The 25,252-nt window shown below is 37.8% G+C and overlaps 1 protein-coding gene across 1 annotated transcript in view; it reads left to right on the top strand.

The window, feature by feature from the left end:
• CDK15 (cyclin dependent kinase 15) overlaps nucleotides 1–25,252 on the top strand; it is a 79,970-nt gene that overhangs the window by 4,320 nt on the left and 50,398 nt on the right. The window contains exons 2-5 of the mRNA XM_059928482.1: nucleotides 8,265–8,627; nucleotides 9,351–9,500; nucleotides 9,709–9,803; nucleotides 16,172–16,251. Coding sequence (XP_059784465.1) covers nucleotides 8,505–8,627; nucleotides 9,351–9,500; nucleotides 9,709–9,803; nucleotides 16,172–16,251 — 448 coding nt within the window. The 5' untranslated portion in view covers nucleotides 8,265–8,504. The remainder of the gene's footprint in view (nucleotides 1–8,264; nucleotides 8,628–9,350; nucleotides 9,501–9,708; nucleotides 9,804–16,171; nucleotides 16,252–25,252) is intronic.

Below are 25,252 nucleotides of genomic sequence, written 5' to 3'. Positions count from 1 at the left end.
TGCGCCTCCAGGGAAGTCCGAGGGCTACTCTTCTTTGCGGTGGTTTCTCTTGTTATGGAGCATGGGCTCTAGGTGCGTGGGCTTCAGTAGTTGTGGCTCGTGGGCTCTAGAGCACAGGCTCAGTAGTTGTTGGTGCATGGGCTTAGTTGCTCTGTGGCATGTGGGATCTTCCGGGACCAGGGCTCGAACCCATGTCCTCTGCATTGGCAGGCGGATTCTTAACCACTGCGCCACCAGGGAAGCCCTGTAGTATTCATCTTTAACCATAAGATTGTTTTAAAAACATAATCATCATGCAAAATTGAAAATGAATTCTTAAGGTCATCTAATACAATATTTAAATGTCCATACTTGTCTAAGAAATGTCATTTTACAGTTGTTACCAGGGGTTGGGGAGTGAGGGAAATGGGGAAATGTTGGTCAGAGGGTACAAAGTTTCAGGTGTGCAGGATGAATAAATTCTGGAGCTCTAATGTGCAGCAGGGTGACTATAGTTAACAATATTGTATTGTATACTTGAAATTTGCTGAGTAGATCTTAATTGTTCTCACACACAAAAGTTAACTATGTGAAGGGATTGATATGTTAATTAGCTTGCTTGTGGTAGACATTTCACAATGTATACCTATATCAAAACATCACCATGTACATCTTAATTACATGCAAACTTTTTTGTCAATTATACCTCAGTAAAGCTGGGGGGAAAAAAAGAAACATTGTTTTACAGTTAGTTTATTCAAATCAGGATCCAAGCAAGGTCTACATATTGCATTTGTTTGTCATGTCTCTTGACTGTTTCTTTTTTTTTTTTTTTGCCATCAATATTTTAAGAGAAATCAGGTTATTTGTCCTTTCTGATTTAGCTGTTTGCTTCCTTGTGGTATTATTTAACTTTTCTGTCCTCTGTATTTCTCGTAATTTGGTTTTAGATGTAGATATTTAATTAGATTCGGGTTAAACATTTTTCCTTAGTCAGAAATACTTCTCAGGTGTAAGTCAGACAGAGAAAGAGAAATATCACATGATATCCCTTATATGCGGAATCTAAAAAGAAATGATACGAATGAACCTATTTACAAAACAGAAACAGACTCACAGACTTAGAGAACGAACTTACGGTTACCCGGGGGAAGGATGGGGGGAAGGGATAGTCAGGGAGCTTGGGATCAACATGTACACACTGCTATATTTAAAATGGATAACCAACAAGGACCTACTGTATAGCACAGGGAACTCTGCTCAATGTCATGTGGCAGCCTGGATGGGAGGGGAGTTTGGGGGAGAATGGATACATGCATATGTATGGTTGAGTCCCTTTGCTGTGCACCTGAAACTATCCAACATTGTTAACCGGCTATACTCCAATATAAATTTAAAAGTTTAAAAAAAATACTTCACAGGTGATGCTGTGCAATTTTTGTTGTATCACATCAGGAGGCACATACTGTCTGGATGTCCCAAATTTAGTGAGGCTAAAATTGATCACAGGACTCAGATGGTGTCAACCTGACCCTTCATTGCAGAATTCCTTATCAATCTTTCACCTAATCATTTTAGCATCCATTGATGATTGTTGCTTAGAACTATTATTGCATTAGGGATTGCATAATAGTGAATTTTCTACTTCTGTCGTTTCTTCTGCACTTATTAGCTGGAATTCTTCCATGAAGAAGAATTTCCCCCTCATTAGCTATTTGATAATCCTGGAAAAATAATTTGTATAGAAAAGACAAACACTTGATTTTTCCCCTTTATTTATCAATATTCTGAGTAATGAATTGCTGCACTAGAAACCTCCAAGTGGTCATTTTTATTTAGAATCACTATGAAGTTATGGATTTTATGTATTTGGTGTGTTTCAATCCATTGCAGTCATTATTCTTTTTGGTGTTCAAATTGTCCCATGTTAAGGCAAATGGGAGTCCTTTCAAGTTGGTTCCCGTGTCCTTTTTGACGTGACTCCACTGATTTAAGATGAGCCTTGGACAAATTCTTGATAACTTTCTAGATTTCATCCTCCACACATTCAGCCACCACTTCTCCATGGATCCTTGATTCTTTTTAACGGAAAATGGTATTTAGAGATCACACATTGAGCACCAGGATTGCTCATTGCTGTTGAGTTGTCATTGTTTTTTATATATCTTTTTGGTTGACAGAGTTTGTTTGTTTGTTTCTTTTTTTTTTTAGGGAAAAAATCATAATCAAAATCAAAATATGTATATCAATATTTCCAAATCAAATTTAAGATCATATAATTTTTACTTGATTTCTTCAATCTGATATTTATGTTTATTTTCTCCTAAGCTGAAAAGTTTGGTTTCTAATGACATTAGCATAATTACTTACTTGTCTAATCCTAAAATACACCAATAACAGTTTCAAAATAGTAATAGTAATATTGCTACTATCAGTAAAACTAATGACTGCACTTTATTTCCCCACATTTCTTTGCCACAAAAGGTAACACACAAAAGCATTTTGCTTTTTTCACTTAACAATATATTTTGGGGCTTCTCTGGTGGCACAGTGGTTAAGAATCCACCTGCCAATGCAGGAGACATGGGTTCGAGCCCTGGTCTGGGAAGATCCCACATGCTGTGGAGCAACTGGGCCCATGCACCACAACTACTGAGCCTGTGCTCTAGAGCCCGCGAGCCACAACTACTGAAGCCCGTGTGCCTAGAGCCCATGCTCCGCAACAAGAGAAGCCACCACAATGAGAGGCCCACACACCGCAACGAAGAGCCCCCGCTCTCTGCAACTAGAGAAAGCCCGCATGCAACAACAAAGACCCAGCGCAGCCAAAAATTATTTAATTAATTAATTTTAAAAAAGAGAAAAGAATCAAAATAAAATAAAAATTTTTTAAAAAGCAAAAAAATATATTTTGATGACCACTGCATGTCATTATATAGTTTTTTTTTCAACTTTTTATACTACTTTGGACTTTTTAAAAAAAATTTTTATTGGAGTATAGTTGCTTTACAATGTTGTGTTAGTTTCTTCTCTACAAAGAAGTGAATCAGCTATATGTATACATATATCCCCTCCCTCTTGGACCTCCCTCCCACCCTCCCTCAAACCTCCCCCCCCCAAGCCCACCCATCTAGGTCATCACAGAGCACCGAGCTGAGCTCCCTGTGCTATACAGCAGGTTCCCACTAGCTATCTATTTTACATATGGTAGTGTATATATGTCAGTCCTAATCTCCCAATTCGTCCCACTCTCCCCTTCCCCCCCTCCATGTCCACACATCCATTCTCTACGTCTGCATCTCTATTCCTGTCCTGCACATAGGTTCATCTGTACCATTTTTCTAGATTCCACATATCTGTGTTAATATACGATATTTGTTTTTTTCTTTCTGACTTATTTCACTTTGTATGACAGACTCTAGGTCCATCCACATCTCTACAAATGACCTAATTTCATTCCTTTTTATGACTGAGTAACATTCCATAGTATATTTACACCACATCTTCTTTATCCATTCCTCTATCAACATTTAGTTTGCTTCCATGTCCTGGCTATTGTAAATAGAGCTGCAATGAATATTGGGGTACATGACTCTTTTTGAATTATGGTTTTCTCAGGGTATATGCCCAATAGTGGGATTGCTGGGTCATATGGTAGTTCTATTTTTAGTTTTTTAAGGAAGCTCCATACTGTTCTCCATTGTGGCTCTATCAATTTACATTCCCACCAACAGAGCAAGAGGTTTCCCTATTCTTCACACCCTCTCCAGCATTTATTGTTTGTAGATTTTTTGATGATGGCCATTCTGACTGGTGTGAGGTAATACCTCATTGCAGTTTTGATTTGCATTTCTCTAATAATTAGTGACATTAAGCATCTTTTCATGTGCCTCTTGGCCATCTGTATGTCTTCTTTGGTGAAATGTCTATTTAGGTCTTCTGCCCATTTTTGGATTGGGTTGTTTGTTTTTCTGATATTGAGCTCCATGAGCTGTTTGTATATTTTGGAGATTAATCCTTTTTCAGTTGCTTCATTTGCAAATATTTTCTCCCATTCTGAGGGTTGTCCTTTCATCTTGTTTATGGTTTCCTTTGCTGTGCAAAAGCTTTTAAGTTTCATTAGGTACCATTTGTTTATTTTTGTTTTTATTTTCATTACTCTAGGAGGTGAGTTAAAAAGATCTTGCTGTGATTTGTGTCAGAGTGTTTTTCCTATGTTTTCCTCTAAGAGTTTTACAGTGTCCGGTCATACATTTAGGTCTTTAATCCATTTTGAGTTTATTTTTGTGTATGGTGTTAGGGAGTGTTCTAATTTCATTCTTTTACATGTAGTTGCCCAGTTTTCCCAACACCACTTATTGAAGAGACTGTCTTTTCCCCATTGTATATTCTTGCCTCCTTTATCATAGATTAGGTGACCATATGTGCGTGGGTTTATCTCTGGGCTTTCTATCCTGTACCATTGATTTATATTTCTGTCTTTGTGCCAGTACCATATTGTCTTGATTACTGTAGCTTTGTAGTATAATTTGAAGTTGGGGAGCCTGATTCCTCCAGCTCTGTTTTTTTTTCCTCAAGATTGCTTTTGCTATTCGTGGTCTTTTGTGTCTCCATACAAATTGTAAAATTTTTGTTCTAATTCTGTGAAAAATGCCATTGGTAATTTGATAGGGATTGCATTGAATCTGTAGATTGCTTTGGGTAGTATAGTCATTTTCACAATATTGTTTCTTCCAATCCAAGACTATGGTATATCTCTCCATCTGTTTGTATCATCTTTGATTCCTATCATCAGTGTCTTATAGTTTTCTGAGTACAGGTCTTTTAACTCCTTAGGTAGGTTTATTCCTAGGTATTTTATTCTTTTTCTTGCAATGGTGAATGGGATTGTTTCCTTAATTTCTCTTTCTGATCTTTCAGTGTTAATGTATATGAATGCAAGGGATTTCTGTGCATGAATTTTGTATCCTGCAACTTTACCAAATTCATTGATTAGCTCTAATAGTTTTCTGGTGGCATCTTTAGGATTTTCTATGTATAGTATCATATCATCTGCAAATAGTGACAGTTTTACTTCTTCTTTGCCAGTTTGTATTCCTTTTATTTCTTTTTCTTCTCTGATTGCCATGGCTAGGACTTCCAAAACTATGTTGATTAAGAGTGGCAAGAGTGGACATCCTTGTCTTGTTCCTGATCTTAGAGGAAACGCTTTCAGTTTTTCACCATTGAGAATGATGTTTTCTGTGGGTTTGTCATATATGACCTTTATTATGTTGAGGTAGGTTCCCTCTATGCCCACTTTTTGGAGAGTTTTTTTAATCATAAATGGGTGTTGAATTTTGTCAAAAGCTTTTTCTGCATCTATTGAGATGATCATATTGTTTTATTCTTCAATTTGTTAATATGGTATATCACATTGATCAATTTGTGTATATTGAAGAATCCTTGCATTCCTGGGATAAATCCCACTTGATCATGGTGTATGATCCTTTTTATGTGTTGTTGGATTCTGTTTGCTAGAATTTTGTTGAGGATTTTTTGCATCTATGTTCATCATTGGTATTAGTCTGTAATTTTCTTTTTTGTGATATCTTTGTTTTTCACTTAAAAGTATATTTTGATGATCACTGCATGTCATTATATAGAGTTTTTTTTTTTTTTACAGCTGCACTCCATTGGATGTATGTGGATTATTTTTAATGTTTCTGACACAGACTTCACATTATTTCTCATGTTAATATCTGTTGAATGTTTATGATAATCTACGTATTCTAGAAAGGTTATAATTAGACCAAAATTCCTAATAATCTGGCTAAATCAAATAAAGACAGAATGCAAGATTAGAAAAAGTGCAAACTCTCAACTAAACATAGCTATTTGAATACACACCAATTGAGAGAGGAAAAAAGACTCCATAATTGTAGGGTGGGTGAATCTAGCCTGAAATTATTAATAACCTATAATTTTACTGCTAATTTAAAAAAAAAAATGGCTACCATTTGTCAACACAGATTCCCTGGAAACAGAACCTCAAGCAAAAGCTTACCTGCAAACACTTCATTTTGAGGGGGAGGGGTCATTGCAATCCCAGGGAAGTAGAAATGAGAGGGAAAGGGAAGTAAAGGAGGGAAGAAAGGAGAGCATAAATGGAGCATGTTTCTGAGCTGGCTTCAGCTCCACAACAAACATCGCTGGTTTCATAGTGGAAGTCCTTCCATGGGACTTCCTGCATTCCTCGATTGTGTCACCTGGCCCTTGCAGGTAGTTGCTAGAGAAGCCAGAGTCTCTGTTGGTCCATTCAGACTGGTGGCCAGACACAGGGGTCTCTCCTTGTCAGCTTCTGGTGTGAGGGATCTTTGGTCTATGAGTAAGAGTGGCCATACTTCAAGACAGCATAGTGGGTTTCTCCCACTAAGAAACCAACCAGGCCCTGAGGTAGGTCCGGCCAACCTGGAGTGGCACGTGAACTGGGTCCAATTCACAATTCAAAATGAAATCATCGAAGTCTTCTGTCCTTATTCAGAAATCTTTGGTAACAAAAATTGTTTATCACATAGAGCTAGAAAATATCTTAAGTCATCTAATATTTTTCCTTGACTTTAAACAAGACCATAAATTATTTTATTTTTGAAAATTCTGAAGGGTATTTCACAATTTCCCTCAGTAGCCCATTCTAGTAGCTAAATATACCGTTTTAAACTTTAAAAAAATCAAACTATTCTATTTTAGCAACTTGAGACTTAGGTCAATTACCCCTAGGCTAATAAAAATGCTAATCTTTTAAAAATTCTGAAACTTACAATAATTAGAGGGTGATAAAGAATAACTGTCTCGGGCTTCCCTGGTGGCGCAGCGGTTGAGAATCTGCCTGCCAATGCAGGGGACACGGGTTCGAGCCCTGGTCTGGGAAGATCCCACATGCCGTGGGGCAGCTGGGCCCATGAGCCACAATTACTGAGCCTGCACATCTGGAGCCTGTGCTCCGCAACAAGAGAGGCCGCGATAGTGAGAGGCCCATGCACCGCGATGAAGAGTGGCCCCCGCTTGCCACAACTAGAGAAAGCCCTCACACAGAAATGAAAACCCAACACAGCCTTAAATAAATAAATAAATAAATAAAAATAAAATGACTAAAAAACAAAAAAATTTAAAAAAAAAAAAAAAAAAGAATAACTGTCTCAAATCTGGTCTGGGATATAACTTTTGTATAACAAAATTCACAGTCTTTTAGGAAGAAATCAGCATTTCTGATAAAATGTATTGTAATCAAATTATGTTCAATTCTAATGGAATTAAACATTTTGAGAAACTAGCTTCTCTCACTCTCTGTTGATTATCAGGCAAAAGTTTAATCGTTTAACAAAATATTCTTTTTTTGTATTAGTGTAACTAGTCTGTTTGTTGTTGCTGTTGTATTTACTAAATGTCTCTAATTGGAATGAATCTTTGAATTGACTTGTTTTAGGTCTCTTGTGGCAATTTTGAAATGAAACTTCATACATGCTCATAATTAAATTATCTGAAAGGCTTTTCTTGTAAGGTTCAAATATCAAATATATATAAATATTGTTGTGATAATAGACATGACTTATTTTTTCCTTAATGATTGTGTGTGTGTGTGTTTATGTGTGTCTTATTTTCCGTCTCACTCTAATTAGCACATTATAGTGACAATGACCTTAGAAGTCTATGAGAGAGAAAAGTTCCGTTCAAAAACTGCAAACTAGCTTGAGGTAGTTCCTTGACATGTCATGGTATTAATATAGTAAACGTTAATTACATTTATGTGGAAGGAAGGAGGCAGGGAGAGGGGAGGAGAGAGGGAGAGAAGGAGCTATTTCATGCAAACTTCTCTCCACCATTGTGTAACATTGTTACCTGTTTAGTAATAAGAACAACACAGGTGCTCACTAGATAGTTTTTGAATTGGTCAATGAATGAGTACCCCTTGGGACTCTTAGTTACACTATTGCTTAAAGGCAAAGAGATGGAGTAGATATCTCCAGCTTTCTTCCTGTTTTAGGGTTCTGTGGTTTCTTTGACTACTAAAAGTTGGCTAGGTTGCAAATTTATTTTGAAGTCTTAAAAACAAAATACTTTCAGATGAAGGGCAGGGAGAGAATACTCCTCAACATATCTGCTTTAGCACCAGGAAAGCCTAATAAATATTATCAATAATATGGATAAGCAATGTAAATTCATAAAAACTGTGTATACCAGTAGCACTAACTTGTGACTGGAATAAGAACTTTAATTGTGCCAAATTTTATTCTTTCCAATACTAGCTGTCCTGGTTTCAGTTGTGCACATATGAATGCAGGCGGCCGCCTTTCTGATGTGTAGTTTCTTGCACTGATGAAGAAAAAACTGCTGAAGTCATGAGGCTGCTCCAAGCAGAGCCCTCATGTGAGTCATATGAAAGCTCCAGCATTGCTGACCTCTGGCAAAAAGGGAGTGAACAAGGACAGGAGAGGCAGAGGGAGGGAGGTTCAAGTGCCGGGTTTTCTCCTTGAACCTGGAAGATCATGGGTCAAGAGCTGTGTGCAAAGACTCTGCAGCCTGGATGCAGCTGCCGTTGCCGTTGGGAGGGAGGCGATGCACACAGCCGTCAGAGGAGCGCTCCGGTGATGATGGAGGCTGCGATCAAGGTACTTGTATTCCAGGAGCAGCGTCCTCCTCTATCCATAAACCGAGGAGTTCAGAGGCTCCCTTTCTGTAGCAGGGTCTGGTTTTCCTGCGCTAGGTCTAAAGCAATAAAAAGAAAATTCTATTAAAGTCACAGAGAATTTGTGACTGTTGTTATCAAATTTGGAGATTTTCTTTTAAGCCAAAAGGGAAAAATAATCCTATGCTTTGGGCTGCATGAAACTCACTTGACTTGAAGTCGAGAAAGTTGTTCTCTTGAAATAGCTGAAGTACTAAATTAGAGAGCTGAAGCTCAAAAAGCAAGCTGCAGTATCGGTACCCTACGGATTAAAAATTTCAGTAATTAGTTCATGTTTATTAGCAATGTTATACTAGAAAATTTTTCCCCTAAAAAGAGAAATTAAGGGGACATGGAAAAAAAAAAGTCTAGGTTTAACAGAGAAAAATTAGAAACCATCCATCAAAGAAATTTAGGTTAACCTAAGTGTTTAAAGATATATTTTTAGGTGAAGAGAAAATGTTGTGTTTCAGCAGTTGATATCATTATTTTATTTATTTATTTTTTTAAGGAACTGACGTTCAGGAAAGGTGCCTTTTGGGCGTGTAGGACGCTTGGAAAACATTTGAAGAGTTAACATCAGGCAAATAAAGAAAAAGTGGTTTATGCTAGCCATTGAGTCTTGACTTTGCATAAATTTTATTCCTGCACTTTCCTTTTTCTCTAGCTAACAGACCTAAAAGAAGCATCATGTTCCATGACTTCATTTCACCCCAGGGGACTTCAGGCTGTCCGTGCCCGGAAGTTCAAGAGTAAAAGGCCACGGAGTAACAGCGATTCTTTTCAGGAAGAGGATCTGAGTCAGGGTTTTCAGTGGGTGAGTGAGCAGCTGATGTTGATCAAGAATTTCATGTGTGCTTGTCTAGAGAGGCTGGGCCTTATTTCCAGGGCAATTACTGAGCAGACCTTCCCAAGTACATTCTGCAATGCTGTCTAATTTCTCTGGGAGAAAAAAAAGGCAACACTAAAAAAATGCTCTTTTCTTCCCCCCCCCCCCCTCACTCCTCCTCATTCCCCTTATGCAGAGGAAGAGCCTCCCCTTTGGGGCAGCCTCATCTTACTTGAACTTAGAGAAGCTGGGTGAAGGTTCTTACGCTACAGTTTACAAGAGGATTAGCCGGTGAGTGACTCATTAGCTGGGAGAGACTAGAGATGAGGATCTCACCCCCAGGATTTGACATTATGAAGCCAGCTGACACAGGACAGAAGTTCAGGACCTATGCAAGACCCCACAGTCAATAGGGAAAGACATGATTATTGAAGTAGCCTTGAAAGAAAACAAACTTCCCCTGCCCCAGTTAAAATCAGCCCACTAATTTATCAGCTTTTCCTTTTTTTGATTCAATTCAAATTAAACTTTCTCAACTACTGACCCAAAGAACAACTACTGCTCTTCACCTGGTGGGAAGTACAGTTGATAAGGTGTCTCTACAGATATTTTCATATTCCCCCCCATTCAGCCCAAAACACAATGACAGAGGTTTGCAATGGCAGCCTTGAGTTTTCTCCTTCCTTCTTCCACTTGGCCTTTGTAGAAGAAACTGAATTTGGTTTCTACAAAGTATGACATAGTACGCAAAGAATGATTAATCCTGGGTATTCTACACTTGCAAACTACACAAAATGGCTGGAGAATAAAAAGATTGTTAATCCAGAAAGCAAGTGCCCATTTTGGCTAATAAAAACTTTGTTAAACGTATTTGAAAGATTCATGAACTCCACAGCTTTTAGTCAAGGTGGGATAGTCAGAAGGTCTGATTTCTTTAATTTATGGTACTCCAATGGAGAAAAATAATGGCTCAAAGTAGTTAAATGTTAATTTTAAAAATTTAATATAAATACTACAAGACTATTATTTATCTTAGGACTTGTGTTATAATTTTTACTTGTTAAAGAGGATTTTGGAGGAGATACCATTTTAAATATATTATGTAGAAAAAGGATTTAATTCACTTCCATAAACTATCTTAGGTACTAAGAATATAAAAGATTTCCTTCAAGGGATTCAGCCTAGTAATAGAATGAAAAATACATTACAAATATATACCCTGTCCAAGTGCACAGAGATATATGTAACAGTGTATTAATTGCAGCAAGATTTATAATAGAAAAAGTAAAAACCTGGTTACAAATATCCGTTAATGGAGGACTGGCTAAATTATCACTATATAATGAAATAGTATGCAACCATCTAGAGTATAAGATGTATGAAAAGATGCCCAATATTTTATGAGAAACAAGCAAGTTACAGAACAATATATGATCTCATTTAGAAAAAAAGCACTGTTCATGTATAAATTTGTATGTGCCTAGAGGAATCTGGAAAAATACACAAGGGATTATTAAAAGTAGCTAGTTCTAGTGGTTGAAACTGGAATGGAGAAAGGTCACTCAAACTTTTCACTTTGTTCCTTACCACAAAAGCATTACATTTATAATTTTAAAACATATAGAGATAGATGTCAAAAAGGCATTTGATAAATTCAACATCAATTTCTAGTTTTTAAAACTCTGAGCAAAATAGGATTAGAATGATAATTACTTATTATGTTGTAGAATAATTTCAAATCAATAGCCTACATACTTTTTCTTTGTTAAATACTAGAGACATCACCATTAAGTTAGAGGTAGGGCAAGACTGCCCACTATTCTCTATTGTTAAAGATTATCATAAGCATTCTAGCCAATGCAACGAGGAGAAAAAGACTGAAAATAATTTTTGTGGATTATAGAATTGTCTACCTAAAAAACCCAAGAGAATCATCTAAGAAACTATTAGAAGTAGTGAGATAGATAGAACAATAAGGTGATCAGTTACAAAATCAAAATATACTTATCAGGGGCTTCCATGGTGGCGCAGTGGTTGAGAGTCTGCCTGCCAATGCAGGGGACACGGGTTCGAGCCCTGGTCTGGGAAGATCCCACATGCCGCGGAGCAACTGGGCCCGTGAGCCACAACTACTGAGCCTGCGCGTCTGGAGCCTGTGCTCCGCAACAAGAGAGGCCACGATAGTGAGAGGCCTGCGCACCGCGATGAGGAGTGGCCCCCGCTTGCTGCAACTAGAGAGAGCCCTCGCACAGAAACGAAGACCCAGCACAGCCATAAATAAATAAATAAATAAACAAATAATTAAAAAAATATATATATATACTTATCAAAAGTTGTCTTATGTATTAGCAATAACCATTTAATAGAAAATATTGTAGGGGAAATTATTCTCAAAAAGCAACAACCAAAAAATCATTACAATCAAAAATGGGCAGAATTGGGACTTCCCTGGTGGCGCAGTAGTTGGGAATCCACCTGCCAATGCAGGAGACATGGGTTCGATCCCTGGTCCGGGAGTATCCCACATGCTGTGGAGCAAGTAAGTTTGTGTGCCACAGCTGCTAAGCCTGCGCTCTGGAGCCCGCGAGCCACAGCCACTGAGCCCGTGTGCCACAACTACTGAAGCACACGCGCCTAGAGCCCGTGCTCCGCAACAAGAGAAGCCATCGCAATGAGAAGCCCGTGCACCGCAGCTAAGAGTGGCCCCCGCTCAACGCAACTGGAGAAAGCCCACACGCAGCAGCGAAGACCCAACGCAGCCAAAAACTTAAAAAAAAAAAAAAAAAGGGCAGGATTTATATAAAGATTTAGTAAGGGACATAAAAGACTTGAAGAAAAAGCCAGCCAGAAAGGCATTCATTCATTCTACTCATATTTATGAAGCACCTATTCTGTGCCAGGCACTATTTTAGCCAATAAGGACTCATTGGAAAACAAAAGAGACAAAAATCCCTGCTCTTATGGAGTGTATGTTCTAGTGGGGGTGAGAGAGGCAATAAACAAATGAACTCTTTGACTGAGTTTGTCAAAGAGTAAAAATGCTTTGGAAAAGAATAAAACAGGGAAGAGGAATAGGGACTGCCAGAGTGGGGTGGTGAATTACTATTTTAAACAGTGAGAGAGGAGGCCTCACTGAGAAAGAAACACTTGAACAGAGACTGACAAAGGTGAGGCGTGAGCTGTGTGAGTGTATAGTGGAAGAGAGCTTCAGGCAGAGGGAACAGCAAGTAGCAAATCCCTGAGGCAGGAGCAGGCCTGGCACTGGACTGGGAGAATGGAAGGATGTGAGGACAGGGAGGAGGTGCAGATGCAGTAGGGCCTTATATAGGGTCTCGTAGATCATTTCAGGGACCCTTGTAAGGATATTTGGATTAGAATATCTAGTAGTACAAAGATGTCAATGATTCTGTAATTTAGAGTTTTAATGTATTCTAAATATGTTCAAAAGCTACAATAATTAAAATAGTGTAGCACAAGCATAAGACAGATTGAAGAAATATGATTTGTAAAAGTCTAGAACAGTCACAAATCCAAGTATTAGTAACATCTAATATACAATCATGGTGGCATGTCGAATCAGCAGGGAAAATAATTAAATAAATAAGCAGTCCAATAGATGGAGTTGGGACGATTGTTAGCAATTTGGAAAAGGTAAATATACAATATAAATTCCCAGTGGATTAAAGAGTTAAATGAAAAAGGAAACATACAAGAGCTAGAAGAATAAACAGGGGAAGTCTGTGTAACTTTTGGACTGGAAAGGTTTGTCTATATGTAACACTTAAGTCAGAACCTGTAAGGGAAGATTGGACATGTCCATGGTGCCCCATCTATCCAAGTATGTTCTAGGGACCCCCCCAATTCTGAGACACCTTAATAGAAGTTTCACTGAAACCATTACCATTGTCCATTTGACACGGGTAACCCTAGGACAAAATAAAATGTGATCCTTTATTATAGGTGCTCTCAGCATCTTTAAAATGTTGATGTATACCATGACTCTCTAAAAAAGATGAAGAAAAATTTTAAAGTATAAAGCATTTTCTAAACATATTTGAACAGAAAAATTTAGGGTAGGGGATAGGGAGAATTTCACAGAGCTATGTTCTGGGTAAAACATTTTGGAAAATACTGAGCATCATAAAAATTTTTAAGTTTAAAATTTCAAAGACATGATAAGGCAAACAAAAGAAATTGGTGAAAAGTATATGCAAAATATTTCAATAAAAAATGGGCAAACAGGTAAACCAAAAAAGAACAGAGAAGACCAATAACCTTATGAAAATTCAGTTCCACAGTTATTTAAAGGAATAGAAATTAAAATGTGATAATCCTTTTTACCTATTAAATAGGCCAAAAAAATGAAGATAAAAACATGCCCCCCAAAAAGAAGCCCCACATTTATGGGAATATGTCAAAGATACCTAGGAGCCAACTGAAAAAGCTCCCAAAGAGCAAAGGTGGAAAAATTTGAGCAACAAAATAAATAAAATAGTATTTATTGGGTTGTAACCCAAAGTATAAAGTGACTATGAGTCCATAGCGCTGTAAATAAGTGGTTCAGTTAATTAATAAATGGGAGAGAAGAGACAAATTTCCAGATAATTTATGCAGATAACCCACCCTCAAGGTGGTGGAGTGTAACTTTCCAGTGCTTAAGTGTGGGCTACTCATAGTGACGTTCTCCCAAAGTTCAGTATGGAAAGGGGTGGGGGGAGAATAACTTTACAGTGAAGAAACCTGACAAGTATTACCTGAGCCAGGTGATTAAGACCACATCAAAAGCCATAAATTTTGATGACAGTATGTACCTTTAATATGATGTGATGAAACCAAAACCCATAACTGTGGTCTAATCATAAGAAAAACATCAGAAAAATTGCAATAGAGAGGTATCCTACAAAATACTTGACCAGTACTCCTCGGAACCTTTAATGTCATCAAAAACAAGGAATGTCTGGGAAACTGTCACAGCCAAGAGGAGCCTAAAGAGACATGACAACTAAATGCAATGTGGTGTCCTAGAAGAGATCCTGGAATAGAAAAGGGACATCAGGTAAAAACTAAAGAAATCCTGGTAATCATATTGCAATATGTAAATGTATCAAATCAGTTTTTTCTCTAATGTTGAATATTTCAGCTATTTCTATTTTTTTCTATTGTAACTAACACAGTGAATGATATCTTTCATGCATTTGGAATTATTAAAATCTTTGCTAAGTAACTATTGAGAAAAATTCCTGAGTGTGGTAGTTTTATGGTTTTTCACACATATGATCATGTTGCATTCCCCCAAATTTTACCAATTTACAATGCAACCCACAACAAGCAATACAATTTTACTGCCAAAAAAAAAAAAAACCTAAGGAATTCCTAATAAACTAAGGGCTTTGGCTAATAATAATGTATCAATGTTGGCTCATTAATTTTAACAAATGTATCATACTGATATAAGATATTAACAACAGAGGAAACTGGATGTGAGGTATATGAGAATTTTCCGTACTATCTTCTCAACTTTTCTGTAAATCTAAAACTGTTCTAAAATATGAAATCTTACAGCAACAACAACAACGAAAAACAAACAACGCTGCCCGCTGTTGGCGAGGGGGTGCTGAATGGCCAGGCTCATGACCAGTTAGTGGTGTGATCACTCTGCGGCACAATTTGGGAACATGTGTTCAAAACAATAAAAATTTGTACACTGCATACTCTTTGATTTAGCAATTCCACCACGACCCTAAGAAAATAACAGAGGCTGTATGAAAAGATTTATCTACAAATATGAACAAATGTGATCATCCAGGTATTTTTATAATAGCCAAAAGTTAGAAACAATGTTAAAATATTTGGAATTGGCAAAATACATTGTACATATTTATATGATGAAATGTTACTATTAAATGTCAAATAATACAAGAATGACTAACAGAAAAAGTTAAATGGAGGAAAAACAGGTTCCTAATAATACGATGTGAATCCCACTGTATTAAAAACAATATAGTTATACTTACATTAAAATCTTCTCTGTTCTCTGGCATTTAGCTTACATCAGCAAACAGAACAATGAATAAGGGGAGAGTAAGAGATGAAGAGAGAGAGAATGGTGGGACTGGGCAGGTCAGGTAGCACCTAGGAGGCAATTGTAAGAATCTGGCTTTTATTCAGAATGAAATGTGGAGATGACGGTGGGTTTTGAGCACAGAAGTAACTTGTTTTGACTTTCACTTTAAAAAAGATGCCCTGGGCTACTGTTGGAAGTAGAGGGTAGGGGTACAAACATATAAGCAGAAAGACTGTTAGGAGGTCATTACAATAATTCAGATGAAAAATAAGAATGGCTCAAATAAGTGCACAAAGGGAAATAAAAGAAACAATATATATCAAAATATGAAGCTGGCTTTGTTGGGTTATTTTTTTCTGTGCTTTCCCATAGTCTCCATATTTTCTGTAATAAATATATATCACTTGGGTAAAGAGAAAACGATGGCTTGATATATACATATGACTTTTAAAACTTTTTTATTCTGAGAAAATTGTACATTTCATATACTGGAATAAATTTTGAAGGAAAGCTACTTTTGTTAAACCATCCTTAGTATAAATTGCTGCTATGGGCCATGTCAACAAATGTGTGCCCTTTCCCCCGACTCTTCTAGGATAAATGGACAACTAGTGGCTTTAAAAGTCATCAGCATGAATGCAGAGGAAGGAGTCCCATTTACAGCCATCCGGGAAGGTAAGAACAGTAGAGTGGACCCAAGAGATATTTTAAGTTTTTGATTTGATAAAAATGCATTGAGCCTATCCATTTAGCATCTAGCTTTTTATATTTATAGAAGTAATGTTATAATTGCAATTTTATTCTTCACACCGGTTTTCCAAATCATTTTATTACTTATTCCTGAGGAAATTAGAATTCAAAACTATTATATTAGTTGATCCAAACTATGAACTCAGTGAGTATTTACTAAATATCTTCTGTGAGTTTGGTCCCATGCTAAGTGCTAAGGCTGTATCTATATAACCCTAGAAAAAGCCATACAAAAGAGAAAGTAAATAATATATTCACACAAATTCTCAGTAAGCAGTTTGCCTGAAAATAAGTTGTTGAGATAGCATTTGAAAAACTCCTTGGGAAAACGTGTGATTTTAGTGTTATGCCTGTATTTTCTCTGAATCCTGGACAGTAGAGCAAGTGGGTGAGAAGTCTGGTGGCATCAGATAGACTTGAGCTTGAATCTTAGATATACCAATTACTAGTGGTGTGACTGTGGGTAGATTACTTTTCCTATTTAAGACTCAGTTTATTGCAGAAAGAGGATAATAGTACCCATTTCATTGAGTTGTTATGAGGCTTAAATGAGAATATACATATAAAACACTAGTCACAGAGTTTATCTTCAGAGTTCAACAAATGTTGGCTATTATTATTATTCCATTTTTGTTACTTTCCCTTAGTGATGTCTTGTTCACTATCAAGATAACTAACAATTTATAATTTAAAAATCAAGAAGCCAGTATAGTGAAAATAAATCATTAAAATGCAATTTATTAACCTTTTTACATAAGCCATTTGAAATAAAATGATGACAGAATTGCTATTCATTTCATCAAAAACCCAGAGAAATGGCTTCTCCCTGGTCTTTCTTTCTTCCCTTTTAACTACTTCATCTTCCCTTCTTTATGGAGCACATCCTATATGCAAAGCATGCTGCTGGGTGTTGTGAAGAATGAGAAGAAAAAGCCTGATCTTTGCTCTCTATCTTTTCAGTTGTAACAGAGCAGATGATTCAAGTTGCAACCAGTGTTATGATGGAGGTAACAAAGACCTTGTAAACTGAGATGAGAACAAGTCAGTCTCAATGTGGCTAATAGAGTCAATAGATTTTGAACTGAGCTTGGAGGATGGGTCATGCAAATAGGCATGGAAAAAGGAATTCAGAAAATGAGTTTATAACTGAATTTGATGCCATTTTCAAAAGTCTTCCAGAGCCCCTGGGAAATACATCATTTTGAATTTCAGCAGAAGGGCCAAATGGCTATCAGGTTAGGCGGGGATTCAGCCTGGTAGGATCAGGTGCATTCTGGAGGAAAGTGTGGCCTTAAGTGTTTAATATAATGGAAGCTGTACTTACTGATGTATGTATTAGTGGTCCCCCTGAAAGGATGATCAGATTTAGAAAGAGATGTGTGGATAGGCTAAAGAGTATTTCTGAGCATAATAGACATCCCCAGGTCACCAGCATAAGGGGAGGGTCTCTAGGCCCAGGTTCACCCTGTTCTCATGGTGTTTCCTTTGTGAGCTGAGCTTGCCCGTTGCTTCAGGCCTGCCTCGCTCAGATTTTGCCCACAGCCAACTTTTTCGGGATGACATTTGACTTTAACAGTGAAAACGTTTGCCGGTTTTGCTAACAGATGGTTCTTAGCATGGTTCAGAAAAGCTGGATGTGTATTGCTCTGTGTGCTAAATGTTTCTTTTATTGCATATTTACCGAGGAATTGCCTCTCCATCACAGGTGTTTGCAATTACATTTAGTATTCAACTGTGGACTTTCTTGGTTTGTTTTATGGACTTACCTTACTGAATGCTTTGCTTGTTTAATATGAAAAACCACAAAAGGATTTTTTTGACGCATTGGAAGTTGTTAGGCATCCAGTTTCCAACAATGGATGTTTCTTTTTCCACCAGTGTAAAAGCTGGGAGCCCTTCATAGAGGAGCCCTCTCCCCTCAAGAAGACATGAGGCCTCATTTGAAAACTTTGGCACTGTCCCATTTTTCCTGTAAGAACTTTAAGGATGTGAGACCAGGGAGACAGGAGGTTAAATGAGAAGGGCTGAAAGGCAAAATAAGAACAGCTGGAGTTCATTAGTTAAAATCCAGGGTCACTAGCTAAAGAGGCAACTGAAAGCCATGTGCGGAAAAACTAAATGAGCAATACAGACTTCTCTAAAAAACCTTGAAGTAGGAAATACTTTTCCTGAACAGTTTGGCTGCTCTAATGGTATATCAGCCAAGGATTTATTGAGTAGGATTTTACTACACGTACAGTCTCTCTACATATAGGTAGAAAACGTGCAGCAGTTTATTAATCTGGTCATTTGGAATACTATTTGACTGTAACATGTAATGTTATGAAATTGGCAAAAGTATGAACAGCACTAAGGATATTTTTCATGTGTTACCTCTTTCAATCTTCTTAATAACCTTTGGAGATAGAGATTATTACGATTCCAGTACAGAGCTATGATTCAAACCAAATCTCTCTGATTCAAAAATCCATACAATCTCTTAGCATTCAGTCCATGAGTATTTACTGAGCACCTATTTTGGCCAGGTACTCTGATGGCTGCTAGATACACAGCAGCAGACACAATAGGCGTGTTCCCTACCCTTATTCCTCTGCTAATTAAAAAGATTAGCCACCTTCATAGCAACTTAGAGAATCTTTCATAACTAGCTCTATAATTATATATATTTTTTCAAGTTTGCAAACATTTTCTTTTTTTTTTATACATCTTTATTGGAGTATAATTGCTTCACAATGCTGTGTTAGTTTCTGTTGTACAACAAAGTGAATCAGCCATATACATACATATACCCCCATATTCCCTCCCTCTTGAGCCTCCCTCCCACCCTCCCTATCCCACCCCTCTAGGTGGTCACAAAGCACAGAGCTGATCTCCCTGTGTTATGCAACTGCTTCCCACTAGCTACCTATTTTACATTTGGTAGTGTATATATGTCAGATGCTACTCTCACTTCGCCCCAGCTTCCACCTCCCACCAACACCCCACATGTCCTCAAGTCCATTCTCTATGTTTACATCTTTATTCCTGCCTTGCCACTAGGTTTATCAGTACCATTTTGTTTAGATTCCATATATGTGTGTTAGCATACAGTATTTGTTTCTCTCTTTGTGACTTACTTCACTCTGTATGACAGACTCTAGGTCCACCCACCTCACTATAAATAACTCAATTTCGTTTCTTTTTATGGCTAATATTCCATTGTATATATGTGCCACATCACATATACCTAAACGTTTCGATGGCCATTTAGGTTGCTTCTACGTCCTGGCTATTGTAAATAGTGCTGCAATGAACATTGTGGTACATGTCTCTTTTTGAATTATGGTTTTCTCAGGGTATATGTCCAGCAGCGGGATTGCTGGGTCATATGGTAGTTCTATTTTTAGTTTTTTAATGAATGACCATACTGTTCTCCCTACTGACTGAATACATTTACATTCCCACCAACAGTGCAAGAGGGTTCCCTTTTCACCAAACCCTCTCCAGCATTTTTTGTTTGTAGATTTTTTGATGATGGCCATTCTGACCGGTGTCAGGTGATACCTCATTGCAATTTTGATTTGCATTTCTCTAATAATTAGTGACATTGAGCATCTTTTCATGTGCCTCTTGGCCATCTGTATGTCTTCTTTGGTGAAATGTCTATTTAGGTCTTCTGCCCATTTTTTAATTGGGTTGTTTGTTTTTTTGATATTGAGCTCCATGAGCTGTTTGTATATTTTGGAGATTAATCCTTTGTCAGTTGCTTCATTTGCAAGTATTTTCTCCCATTCTGAGGGTTGTCCTTTCATCCTGTTTATGGTATCCTTTGCTGTGCAAAAGCTTTTAAGCTTAATTAGGTCCCATTTGTTTATTTTTGGTTTTATTTTCATTAGTCTAGGAGGTGGGTCAAAGAAGATCTTGCTGTGGTTTATGTCAAAGAGTGTTTTTCATATGTTTTCCTCTAAGAGTTTTATAGTGTCTGGTCTTACATTTAGGTCTTTAATCCATTTTGAGTTTATTTTTGTGTATGGTGTTAGGGAGTGTTCTAATTTCATTCTTTTACATGTAACTGTCCAGTTTTCCCAGCACCACTTACTGAAGAGGCTGTCTTTTCTCCATTGTCTGTTCTTGCCTCCTTTGTCTTAAATTAAGTGACCGTATGTGCGTGGGTTTATCTCTGGGCTTTCTATCCTGTACCATTGATCTATATTTCTGTCTTTGTGCCAGTACCATAGTATCTTGATTACTGTAGCTTTGTAGTATAATTTGAAGTTGGTGAGCCTGATTCCTCCAGCTCCGTTTTTTTCCCTCAAGACTGCTTTGGCTATTCGGGGTCTTTTGTGTCTCCATACAAATTTTAAGATGATTTGTTCTAGTTCCGTAAAAAATGCCATTGGTAATTTGATAGGGATTGCATTGAATCTGTAGATTGCTTTGGGTAGTATAGTCATTTTCACAATATTGATTCTTCCAATCCAAGAACACTGTATATTTCTCCAACTGTTTATATCATCTTTGATAGTTTTCTGAGTACAAGTCTTTCGCCCCTTAGTTAGTGTTTTATAGTTTTCTGAGTACAAGTCTTTCGCCTCCTTAGTTAGGTTTATTCCTAGGTATTTTATTCTTTTTGTTGTGATGGTAAATGGGATTGTTTCCTTAATTTCTCTTTCTGATTTTTCGTTGTTAGTGTATAGGAATGCCAGAGATTTCTGTGCATTAATTTTGTATCCTGCAATGTTACCAAATTCATTGATTAGTTCTAGTAGTTTTCTGGTGGCATCTTTAGGATTTTCTATGTATAGTTTCATGTCATCTGCAAACAGTGACAGTTTTACTTCTTCTTTTCCAATTTGCATTCCTTTTATTTCTTTTTCTTCTCTGATTGCCATGGCTAGGACTTCCAAAACTATGTTGAATAATAGTGGCGAGAGTGGACATTCTTGTCTTGTTCCTGATCTTAGGGGAAATGCTTTCAGTTTTTCACCATTGAGAATGATGTTTTCTGTGGGTTTGTCATATATGGCCTTTATTATGTTGAGGTAGTTTCCCTCTATGCCCACTTTCTGGAGAGTTTTTATCATAAATTGGTGTAGAATTTTGTCAAAAGCTTTTTCTGCATCTATTGAGATGATCATATGGTTTTTATTCCTTAATTTGCTAATATGGTGTATCACATTGATTTGCGTATATTGAAGAATCCTTGCATTCCTGGGATAAATCCCACTTGATCATGGTGTATGATCATTTTAATATGTTGTTGGATTCTGTTTGCTAGTATTTTGTTCAGGATTTTTGCATCTATGTTCATCAGTGATATTGGTCTATAATTTTCTTTTTTTTGTGATATCTTTTTCTGGTTTTGGTATCAGGGTGATGGTGGCTTCATAGAACGAATTTGGGAGTGTTCCTCCATCTGGAATTTTTTGGAAGAGTTTGAGAAGGATCGGGGTTAGCTCTTCTCTAAATGTCTGATAGAATTTGCCTGTGAAGCCATCTGGTCCTGGACTTTTGTTTGTTGGAAGATTTTTAATTACAGTTTCAATTTCATTATTTGCGATAGGTCTGTTTATATTTTATAATTCTTCCTGGTTCAGTCTTGGAAAATTGTACCTTTCCAAGAATTTGTCCATTTCTTTGTGGTTGTCCATTTTATTGGCATATAGTTGTTTGTAGTAGTCTCTTATAATCCTTTTTATTTCTGTGGTGTCAGTTGTGATTTCTCCTGTTTCATTTCTAATTTTATTGATATGCGTCATCTCCCGTTTTTTCTTGATGAGTCTGGCTAAGGGTTTATCAATTTTGTTTGTCTTCTCAACCAACTTTTAGTTTAATTGATCTTTGCTATTGTTTTCTTTGTTTCTATTTCATTTATTTCTGCTCTGATATTTATGATTTCTTTCCTTCTACTGACTTTGGGTTTTCTTTGTTCTTCTTTCTTTAGTTGCTTTAGGTGTAGGGTTAGATTGTTTATTTGAGATTTTTCTTGTTTCTAAGGTAGGATTGAATTGCTATAAACTTCCCTCTTAGCACTGCTTTTGCTGCGTCCCATAGGTTTTGGGTTGTTGTGTTTTCATTGCCATTTGTTTCTACGTATTTTTTAATTTCTTCTTTTATTTCCTCAGTGATCTCTGGTTATTTAGTAGTGCACTGTTTAGCCTCCATGTATTTGTGTTTTTTACAGTTTTTTTCCTGTAATTGATTTCCAACCTCATAGCATTGTGGTCAGAAAAGGTGCTTGATATGATTTCAGTTTTCTTAAATTTTCCATGGCTTGATTTGTGACCCAAGATGTGATCTCTCCTGGAAAATATTCCATGTGCACTTGAGAAGAAAGTGTGTTCTGCCACTTTCAGGTGGAATGTTCTATAAATATCAATTAAATCTATCTGGTCTATTGTGTCATTTGAAGCTTGTGTTTCCTTATTTATTTTCTGGTTTGATGACCTGTCCACTGGTGTAAGTGGGGTGTTAAAGTCCTCTACTATTATTGTGTTTCCCCTTTCATGGTTGTTAGCATTTGCCTTATTTATTGAGGTGCTCCTATGTTGGGTGAATAAACATTTATATTTATTATATTTTCTTCTTGGATTGATCCCTTGATTGTTATGTAGAGTCCTTATCTCTTGTAACAGTCTTTATTTTAAAGTCTATTTTATCTGATATGAGTATTGCTGCTCCAGCTTTCTTTTGATTTCCATTTGCATGGAATATATTTTTCCGTCCCTTCACTTTCAGTCTGTATGTGTCCCTAGGTCTGAAGTGGGTCTCTTGTAGACAGCGTATATATGGGTCTTGTTTTTGTATCCATTCAGCCAGCCTGTGTCTTTTGGTTGGGGCATTTAATCCATTTACATTCAACGTCATTATTGATATGTGTGTTCCTATTGCCATTTTCTTAATTGTTTTGGGTTTGTTTTTGTGGGTCTTTTTCTTCTCTTGTGTTTCCCCCCTAGAGAAGTTCCTTTAGCATTTGTTGTAAAGCTGGTTTGGTGGTGCTGAATTCTCTGAGCTTTTGCTTGTCTGAAAAGCTTTTGATTTCTCCTTCGAATCTGAATGAGATCCTTGCTGGGTAGAGTAATCTTGATTGTTCATTTTTCTCTTTCATCACTTTAAGTATATCCTGCCACGCCCTTCTGGCCTGCAGAGTTTCTGCTGAAAAATCGGCTGATAACTTTATGGGGATTCCTTTGTATGTTATTTGTTGTTTTACCCTTGCTTCTTTTAATATTTTTTTGTTGCATTTAATTTTTGATAGTTTGATTAATATGTGTCTTGGTGTGTTTCTCCTAGGGTTTATCCTGTATGGGACTGTATGTGCTTCCTGGACTTGGGTGACTATTTCCTTTCCCATGTTAGGGAACTTTTCCATAATCTCTTCAAATATTTTCTCAGATCCTTTATTTTTCTCTGGGACCCCTATAATTTGAATGTTGGTGCATTTAGTGTTTTCCCAGAGGTCTCTGGGATTGTCTTCAATTCTTTTCATTCTTTTTTCTTTATCCTGCTCCTCGGCAGTTGTTTCCACCATTCTGTCTTCCAGCTCACTTATTCGTTCTTCTGCCTCAGTTATTCTGTTATTGATTCCTTCTAGTGTATTTTTCATTTCAGTTATTGTATTGTTCATCTCTGTTTGTTTGTTCTTTAGTTCTTCTAGATCTTTGTTAAACATTTCTTGTATTTTCTCAATCTGTGACTCCATTCTATTCCCAAGATTCTGGATCATCTTTACTATCATTACTCTGGATTCTTTTTCAGGTAGATTGCCTATTTCCTCTTCATTTATTTGGTCTTGTAGGTTTTTACCTTGCTCCTTCATCTGTGACATATTTTTTTTCTGTCTTTTTGTTGTTGTTGTTGTTGGGTGGGATTGTGTTCCTGTCTTACTGGTTGTTTGGCCTGAGGCTTCCAACACTGGAGTTTGTAGGCTGTTGGGTAGAGCTGGGTCTTGGTGCTGAGATGAGGACCTCCAGGAGACCTCACTCCGATGAATATTCCCTGGGGTCTGAGGTTCTCTGTTAGTCTAGTAGTTTGGACTTGGAGCTCCTCGGAGCTCTGCAGGAGCTTTGGCCTGACTGAAGCTTGTGAACCAAGACCCCGCAAGCCGCATGGGGTGACAAAAAAAAAAAAGAAAAAAGAAAAGAAAAAACAGAAAAAAGGAAAACAATAACAAAGAGTAAAGAATAAACTTAGACTAGGAAACTAACAGATATGTTAGAAAGAGTATAAAAATAAAAATATAGATGAAGGTAAAACAGAACCACAATTGTAAAAAAGAGGAGAAGGAAAAAAGAAAAAAAAAAAGGTGGAAAAGGCCTCGGCTGTGGAGGATGAGGCCTAGGCAGGGGCGGGGTTTGGGCAGTGGGCAGGGCCTATGCTTAGGACCCAAAGGGCTGGAAAAGGCCCTGCGGGGCAGGGGCAGAGGTGAGGCTTAGGCTCAACAGAAGGGGCCCAGGCGTGCCTCTGGTCTCAGAGTGTGGGGGACCCGGCCTGGGAGCCCAGCAGGCCTCCTGGGCCCGAGTGGATGGGGCAAGCACCCTCTGCTCCTCTCCTGCTCCTCTGGTCCTGGAGGGCCCCTCCCACCTGCCTCTCCTGTTCTCCCCTGCCCTCCCTCCTATGACCCCAGGACCACTGTGGCCTGGAGGGGGCCTCTGAGAGCATAGGACCTGGCCTGAGAGCCAGGCAGGCTCCCAGGCCTTTTGGGCAGGGGAAATGCTCATCACACTCCCCACCCTGATCCAAGATCCCGAGGGTCCCTCCAGGCGTGGGAACCCCTCCCTGCTTCCAGCCACCCATCAGGGGCGCCAGTCCTGTCTGGCCCCCACTTCTCCTCCCTTCTCAGTTCCCCCATGTCCTACCAGTTTGCTTGAGGGTTCCTCCCATCTCCTTGGGCATTGAGGTCCCCCACCAGCATCTGGCAGGCTCCCTAGTTGTGGGGAGACACGAA

Source organism: Balaenoptera ricei, chromosome 7, assembly GCF_028023285.1.
Source record: "Balaenoptera ricei isolate mBalRic1 chromosome 7, mBalRic1.hap2, whole genome shotgun sequence".
NCBI lineage: Eukaryota > Metazoa > Chordata > Mammalia > Artiodactyla > Balaenopteridae > Balaenoptera > Balaenoptera ricei.
Note: the sequence above shows the minus strand (reverse complement) of the source record. Positions and strands in the feature narration are given on the sequence as shown.